Here is a 9,039-nt window from a genome sequence, read left to right as displayed (position 1 = left end):
CAGTCAGTAATGCACTTTAGGTAGCATTATGTAAATACAAAAGGAGGAGAAGATGTCTGCATGATGATTTAAACAGCAGATGGCAAAACTGCTATGTCAATACAGAAAAAAGCACAGGTGTAACTGATAATGTTAATGGAAGCTCCACTTTATTTAGATCTGCCAATAATTCAACATGCACAGTAATAGAGCCCTGAAACTACTAGATAAGGTGACCAAAAGGCCAAACAATCCAGCCCAAAGCCTCAAATTCTAGTTCTGCTGTATTATGCAATGCTGAGAGTGGAGCAGGTTGTGTTGTCAGTGTGTTGTGGGAGGGTAAGATGAAGCTAATGACATTTGTTGCCCTTTAAAAACATGGAACAGCACACAGAGGAGGTGAGAGGAAAGGTATCAAAACTACAGGTAAGACCTTACACCTGTTGGCATTGTTTTTCCTTTTAGTTTCTTCAAAATAATCCATTCCTTTAGGAGATTTGTCTCTGCATGTTTGTCAAGTGGCATCTCCACTCTTTATCCCCACCACGATGGCATATTTGCTGTGTGTCACTCATGTCTTGATGTTGTGAAAGCATGTTGCACATGACAGGTACTGTCAAAGCTTGAATTGTATTGCAAGGATCTGAAATTACCTCTGCCAAGGAGGTTATGTTTTCGCTGGTGTTGGTCTGTTTGTTTTTCTGTTTGTTTGTCTACAAAATAACTCAAAATCGGTTGAAGCAAAGTGGTTAAATAATAAAATAGCGGGAAATCCGAGCTGCTTGGCGGAGGCCTGCACTCTCCGAGTGCTTTTCTAGTTGTCTATGTTAGGGGCTCTCTGTACACTTCTGAAACCCAATGGAACAGTTTTCTGAGGACACTCAATAGAAAATATGTAAAAAGGCTTAAAGAAAAAAAAAAAAAAAAAAGCCAGATGGCAAAAAAGGCACACCAAGAGCATTTGCAGGGCTGGAAACATAATTAAGATAATTTCTTTTGTGAATAGAAATTGTGGGGAAAGCCATACAAAACATACCTTTTTTGCCTGACCCTTCTTATCATTTAGTAACATTATGATCACATCAGGCATCCCCTCTTGCTAATGAAAATATACATATTTTTACTACTACTTCATCATTACTTTTTCATTAAGCCATGTGTATCCCCTATGTTTCATGTTTTTTTTTTTCTTTTTAATTTTCAGTACTTGGTGATTCTTACTTGACTAAAACGTTTTGTGCCCAATATTTCATAAAACCTTCATTTTATTTCTGTTTTCTTGTTCAAGCATTTTTTTCTTTTTACTATTTCTTCATTTTTTTTAAATCAATAAATGTTCCGCTTTGCCATTCATTAGAGATTATTAAGCTACTTCCATAGCAAATATTGTTGTAAATGTAAATGCATGTGGTTGAGGGTTTCATCCTTCTGTGCACTATGACCAACACTGACAAGCAATCAAATGTTTGAAGGTCTGCATTTTAAATAAAAAAATAACTAGTTTCATCGTTACAGAAAGTCCAATTTGAAAACAGATTTTTCTTATAAGTAAAACAAAAATGACTTGTGACCCCATCATTTTTTTATCCATTGAATGCAATGCACTTCTGTGTGTTGCAGAAGATGTGCAGACTGATTTGACATTTGACAGACTAATGAACATTTTAAGATTAAAGCTTTATAAGAGGCACTTTTGGTGAGACATGGTCACTGGTAGATTAATAAATTAAAATGATCAGTGGGTCTGAAACAAATAGGTCACAAGCTGAAGGATGCGTCCACACCATAAAATGCGTGTTTGGACTGATTAGAGATAACATAGAGAGATATGGAATAACAGTCAAACAAACCCAGCTGTTATTAGACTAAATGTTCACACTCTTTTCCTTTGAAGATGATAAACTCTCTCTCACTGCTGAGAACTCAGTGAGTGGAGCATGATTTGACATAGCTGCTTATTTCTATGAATCAGAAGGATAGTGCAACATGGCTTTCCTACATGTTGCCATTTGGCACTATCCTTTGTAGCTGGTCTAGATAATTGAGTTGTTTTCTGTTCCATCTTATGTTTTGTGATTTTTAAATACTGTATTATGTGTCTTAATTCTGTTCCATATAGGGGCTGAAATTACATGTTTAACCAACATGTTATAATAATTTTATATGTGTCTTCCAGAGGTCCCAAACTATTGAATAGCAGTGGTGGATCACCCTGCTTCACAATGACAGTGCATTGTATTCACAAAAGGGAAATAAAAAAAAAAAAAATAATAATAATAAAAAAAAAAATCTAAGTTTTGTTGTAATAATGATTTCCATCTACCGGTATCTGATAAACATGGCTTTCAACTTCCTCATAATATTGAAATTAAGAGCTAATGACGATCTCTGGGCATTCTTATGACTGGATCTCTTGGGTTTGTGAGATTGTATTCACAATCTTTTCTTGACCTTAATCATACAGAGGTTGCCAGGTGCAGATACTGTGGAAAGAATTTTTAAAACCCTGTCATTGAATCTCTAGTAATAGTGGTCTCCTCAAGATTCAACTCTCAAAATGTCTTTATACTAAACGTATTGATTTGTTAAAGAAGGCGTAACAATCAAAGAAATATGATCCTGAATGATTTCACCAAGAGGAAGCAAGTGGGGGACCTGAGAGTGATCCTTCAGTCCTTTATTGTTTTCCTGTTGAACTGTAGCCTATAACTATATTGATTTAAACATAATTGTATGGATGGGAAATGATTCATTAAAATTAATTACAAAAAAAGTGATCCTTTAGCAACCCTACAGAAGATACGTAGCCTGGCGTTGCCAGACCCAATTCGCAAAACGCGTATGACACTGGACACGGAGTATACGTTTCTTCTATTCCCGAGGGATGGTATCAACGGCTGTCACTCAAAGTGCCCCTTCACGCAAATGGAAAGATGGAAAACCAATCAGAGTAAACAAACCATGTGACGTAGGCTAGCACAACGCCACTGTAAACAGACCAGCAAGCTGTAGCGGAGATGAGCTGTGATGATGTCTGGAAAAGAGTGTTGCGTCTTTGCGGAACTCTTCCTCGCTTCCCTGACCTGGGGGGTATTCCATCAAGCAGGCTAAAGGCAAATCCAGACTTAAATGGCCAAGTCTGGCTAATGTGAGCCAGAGTTCTGTTCCATCAAAGTGACTAAGATTAGCCTCACATCGATAACCATGGAAACCATGGTTCTGGCTAAGCCTGATACATCGAGCTAAACTCCGGTTTCCGTTCCATCAAACTGAGCCACAACTCCGTTCCATCAAGGTGGTTAACCTGAATCCCAGCCTAGTAACCATGGTAATTTATACTGCCGGGCAATCCTGGACGTAGCAGGATTAAGGTGAGAATTAGCTCCATCTATGATCAAAAAATGTTCAATAGACAAGAACAGACACCTAAAAGACAGTTCTGCGAGTGCTTTTACACACTCACAACTGACATGTAATGATAAATAATATGTAGATCATAAAATATATAACATAATTAATAAAAAAATAACTATTAAAAAATAAATTAAAATGTAATAAAAATAAGATAATTAAAAAGAAAACACAACAGTAAAGCCAAAATCAATTTAATAAAAACAAAAGTATAATAAAATGAAACTGAGGCATTAAAAAAAAAATGTACATGAATATGTGGTGTGCTCTCATGAGAGTGTGTTGTTGAGACAGAGACAGGTCTTGAACAAAGTAAATTTTCTCCTGATTTGTCAGTCTGAAATTTGTCATTTTGGTGTCAGAATGTTCTGAAGATATGTGGCTTGTGATAAATGGGTCCAATATTCGCTTCTGTGACTATGGGGCGAAAGAATCGGCCATAATCTGTAATCACGTTCATTTCTCCCACTGAAGTCAATGGACTCAGGACCTGCTGTTAGTCTCCTAAAGGGGCGTGGTGGTCGCGAACCCCACGTGACACTGATACAGGAAACTGACTCCCAGTGGAACGTCTTGGTTTATCCACCGTCTTTGACGAAAGTTAAGCGGGTGAAAGTACAAGTGGGGTTGGTGGGAGGGGTAATAGATGGGTCCAACAACCATCGACTTTCACCCGGGAGGCTGGTGTTCATTTCCCGTAAGATTGTACAGCCAAACCATGTTCTTTTTCCGTAAAGCCATCTGCATGCTTTTGTTGCCTAAACCCAATCACGTGTGTAGCCAAAATGTGAACATGTGTGTTTGTTGTTGAAGGGAAAAAACAATTTGTGGTATTGTACCGATGTCGTTTATTTTGAAAGAGACTGTATGCATTGTGCCTGTCCTTTGAAAATGGAAGTGTATTGTAAACAGACAATGCATGTAACAGGCTGAAGTTGAAACTACATCCCAGAACATCTACAACCAACACACCCAGGGTACCTTGCATGTCATATCACAACATGGAAAGTTCATGACCAATTGTCGATAGATGATGAGGTTGGAATGAGAATATGATTGGGTCAGCAGCATGGCAGGCGTGTTATGTCGTTGACACACTATCTGCCATCCCCTCCAAAAATTCAGCTCATATATTGTATCATTTCAGAAATGTATCATGCAAATGTGAATTCGTGGTTTGCAAAAACATGCAATGCCAACATATTTTTCTGGCAACTGAGCTGCAGCCTCATCACGCACTTCTTCTGATGAGCTACCACATCATCCACTTTTTTAAAAGCAGACATGAGGTAAGGGGCGTAGCATCAATGCCTAAAAAGTCTAAGCAACAGTTTTAGCAAGTGGTACATAAATGACTGACATAACTGCTCAACTTGCTTATGATATACCATATGGATATTGTGGATAAAACAAACTTCCCCTTTTTTTTCAGGATTTCTTTTTTGAAAAAGATTTTTTGAAGATCAGATCTTGTTTATATAAAGGAAACAATTCAATCTGACCAGGAACCACCAGTAACACGGTGAAAAAAAAGTAAGCTGCGGTAAGCCAGTTTCTAAGATCATTTAACCATCTACGGTGTCATGCAAAATTTTGGGCACCCCTGGACAAAGTTTCTGTCACTGTGAAAAGTCAGTAGAAGATAAACTGATCTCCAAAAGGAATTAAGTAAAAGATGAAACATTGAATTTTTTTTTTTTAGTTTTTTATTGGTACAATTTTAAAGTGAAAAAAGGAAAGAACCACCAAAAGTTTGGGCACACCAAGACATCTGAGCTCTCAGACAACTTTTACCAGGGTTTCAGACCATAATTAACTTGTTAGGACTCTGGCTTGTTCACAATCATCGTTAGGAAAGGCCAGGTGATGAAAATTTCAAAGCTTTTTAAATATTCTGAATCCTGAAATCTTGTCCCAACAATCAGCAGCCATGGGCTCCTCTAAACAGCTGACTAGTACTCTGGAAACTAAAATAACTGATGCCCACAAAGCAGGAGAAGGCTATAAGAAGATAGCAAAGTGTTTTCAGGTAGATGTTTCGTCAGTTCATAATGTAATTACAAAATGTTACCAGGAACTGTGGAGGTCAAGTTGAAGACCACGAAACCTCTCTGAGAGAGCTGCTCATTCGATTGCCAGAAAGGCAAATCAAAACTCCTGTTTGACTGCAAAAGACCTGCAGACAGATTTAGCAGACTCATGGAAGTGTCATCAGAAGAAAATCTTTCCTCTGTCCTCACCACAAAATCCAGTGTCAGAAGTTTGCAAAGGAACATCTAAACAAGCCTGATGCTTTTTAGAAACAAGTCCTGTGGACTGATGAATTCAAAATAGAACTTTCTGGACACAATGCACAAAGGTATGTTTGGAGAAAAAAGGGTGCAGAGTTTCATGAAAAGAACACCTGTCCAACTGATAAACACGGGGAAGGATCGATCACACTTTGAGCTTGTGTTGCAGCCAGTGACACAGGGAACATTTCACAGGTAGAGGGAAGAATGGATTCAGTCAAATTCCAGCAAATTCTGGAAGCAAACATCACACCATCTGTAAAAACACTGAAGATGAAATGAGGATGGCTTCTACAACAGGACCTTTTCCACCGACATTTCCAGGAACTTTAATTTCCAGGAATTTATTTACCTGGGTAAAAGAATTCCTGGTAATCTGTGTGGTTTGTGTTTCCACCTCAAAGTTCCGGAAAATTTATTCAAATCAGGCTGATGATGTAGATGATTTGGCGTGTGCCCTATATTTAGCTCCGCTAGCTTGTTGGCTGGTAACATGGTAACCTTAGTGCTGGTAGAGAGAAGAGGGGCTGTTTGTCTCAGCCAGCAGCTAACTTTTAAAGTATTTTAAGATAAGTGTCAAACTAAGTTAGTCTACATACAGACAGATGTCATTTGAGCTTATTAATAACAATTTGCTATTAGCCGAACTAGCACGCTGTCCTTGTGTAAGACATAACATTGTTGTCTGTGGATGAGACACTGAGCACGGAGCATATTGAATATCATTGTCTACATGTTTACATGTTCATGCTTGCATAACACTTGTATTGATAAGGTATTGGCTTCTTACTTGTAAGGTTTATTGCACTTACAGTAACTCGTGTAGCTCCCGTCAACTCGAGTGATTTTTGAGTTATCTTCACTTCGTTTCCACCAGGGCCCCTCGGCTGTTCACCAGTCACAGTGTGATGTAGGCATGTGTGTGTGGATGTGTGTGTATGTGGAGGAGTTCAGCGCCAGCACAAAAGAACCAATACCGTTAGCGCTTATCAATACTACAGTCTTTGATAATTTAGCCCCTGGGCTAATTTAGTACCGGGTCTCAGTGCCCATCATTAATCAAAACACAAACGAGGTGAAGCTTGTAGAAATTAAATAAAGTTTGCAGCCACACTGGCACGGTGCGGAACACTGCAAGTGTGTGTTCCACCAATCAGCGTTCTTCAGCAAACAGCCCCGTCCCTCAAGAATTCCGGGTAATCTGAAAAGTCCTACCCTCTTACTAGGTACTTTTTTCAGGGAAAGTCTGGGGTTGAGGTAAAGTTTTTTCCCGGGGAACGATAAAAGTTCCTGCGGTGGAAAAGGGGCTAATGATTCTAAACAGACCTTGAAATTCACAATGAACTACCTTAAGAGGAGCAAGCTGAAAGTGTTGCCATGGCCCTCACAGTCCCCCGACCTAAACATCATTAAAAATCTGTGGATAGACCTCAAAAGAGCAGCACATGCAAGACGGCCCAAGAATCTCACAGAGCTAGAAGCCTTTTGCAGAAGAGTGGGTGAAAATCCCCCAAACAAGAATTAAAAGACACTTTGCTGCTTGCAAAAAGCATTTAGCAGCTGTGATACTTGCCAAGGGGCCTGCTACTAAGTACTGACCATGCAGGGTGCCCAACCTTTTGCTTCAGGCCCTTTTCCTTTTTTGTTATTTTGAAACTGTTATAGATTGAAATAAAACAGTAATCTTGCTTAAAATATTGAAGGAATGTGCCATTTTTAACTTCCTGCCTTTTGGAAATCAGGTCATCTTTTTCTTGCTTAGCTATACATAGGAAACAGAATTTCGGCAAGGATTGCCCAAACTTTTGCATGCTACTGTAAAAGTGAAAAATTTACAAAAAATTTAGGTTACATTTTAGTTAGATTCTGCCTCACTGATCACCATAATTTTTTTTTTTTTTTTTGGGGGGGGGGGGGGTATTACCCTCCTTCTTGGTTAAACAAATTGGCCATGTGTATGTGCAACACCTCAATGTCAAATAATTGCTTGTTAACTCTTAGTAGCCCCTTCATAAGCTCCCCCTGTCTCACATCCTCAGTAACATTAACAGGAGATGATGAGGGACCTGCTGCTCCACTCCACTCCACTGGCTGTTTGATATGTTGGGGGTCAGATATGGTTCATGAAGTTAAGCTTTCGGTTGACTGCTGATGCATATAATGCCATAACACTGTCGCTACGATGGTAATTTGTGATACTGAATCATTTATGTTATACAATGCAAATATGCTCCAAGCAAGATGACTGACAGCCTCCAATCTAAACAACTTCTGGCAGCTAAACCACTCTTTAAATGTGATCACCTTTCTTTTGAAAGAAGTCAGCTAAAAGTTGTTTTCCCTCAGCTTGCTTTCTCTCCCTTTCTGTTCTTTCTTTTCTTTTTTAAAACAAATTTAGTTATGTCAGTAATTACCCAAAAATAGAAATTGCAAAGAAAGCCAAACTTTTCATTTCAGGCTTTTTGAGTGACCCCCTCTCATTTGAGCCATGGGTAATCAGTCCTACTTAACCCCCACTACGACACCCCTGCATGAGGTCTAAGTGAGGTAAAATAGTGCAGTCACACAAGCAAGTCAAGTGTGTGTCATAAGACCCTCACAAGGAGTGATTCATTGCTGTGTAAATCCATGTCCCCGGATTAAAATGCATGCTGTTCCTCCTCCACAGCATCCTATGAAGTCATGGCCTCCAGTCGTCCCCTCCTCCTGTTGGTCCTCTTGTGCAGTCTGACTGTGACTGAAGCCCAGCTGAGGCTGTTTAACCTGCGGGCCAGCGATCTTCCCTCCAACATCCTGGGAACCACAGATGGTTATGTCAAGGTTTATTGTGGCGCCACCTATGTGGGTGAAACATCTGTTCGCAACAACAACCAAAACCCCTGGTGGGAGGAGGAGTTCACCCACTTCAAGGCCCAGGAGAATGAAGTACTGAGGCTGGAGGTTCATGACAGTGACTTCTTCTTTGATGACCTGGTGGGAGTTTGCCAGAGACAGATGAAGCAGGGGACCCATAAGCACGACTGCTACCTGGAGAAAGGCGGGATCCTCCATTACTCCTACACTCTTGGTTGAAAAAGTCATAGATGCATGTGACCCTGTGACCTGATCTGTATTGATCACAGTATGACTAATTCTTGATGCATGGTTTTAAGAGACTAGTGCATAGGTTCTCTGAGTCCTCATCCCAGTATTTAGGGTTTTGATCAATTACATCATTTTCACATTGCCCAAAAACATCTTAACTACTTTATTCACTCAACCTTGTGAACCTTCATTCCAATCTTTTTATGCTTAATCATGGATAACAACCCCGCTGCCCTGTTTGTCAAATAAAAATAAACCTTCCCTGCAACAAGTA

General features: G+C 39.5%; 1 protein-coding gene across 1 annotated transcript; it reads left to right on the top strand.

Moving 5' to 3' along the window:
* The first annotated feature begins 280 nt into the window (after positions 1-280).
* On the top strand, positions 281-9,039 carry LOC117252370 (perforin-1-like). The gene is made up of 2 exons (XM_033619190.2): positions 281-405; positions 8,350-9,039. Exon 2 carries the CDS (start codon positions 8,364-8,366, stop codon positions 8,751-8,753), a length of 390 nt encoding a protein of 129 aa, XP_033475081.2. The 5' UTR covers positions 281-405; positions 8,350-8,363; the 3' UTR covers positions 8,754-9,039.

The sequence above is a fragment of the Epinephelus lanceolatus genome, chromosome 9 (assembly GCF_041903045.1).
Source record: "Epinephelus lanceolatus isolate andai-2023 chromosome 9, ASM4190304v1, whole genome shotgun sequence".
Lineage (NCBI taxonomy): Eukaryota > Metazoa > Chordata > Actinopteri > Perciformes > Serranidae > Epinephelus > Epinephelus lanceolatus.
Note: the sequence above shows the minus strand (reverse complement) of the source record. Positions and strands in the feature narration are given on the sequence as shown.

Bases quoted from the DNA above. Each gene is read 5' to 3' on its own strand.
- LOC117252370 (XM_033619190.2), top strand. From the start codon at position 8,364: ATGGCCTCCAGTCGTCCCCTCCTCCTGTTGGTCCTCTTGTGCAGTCTG.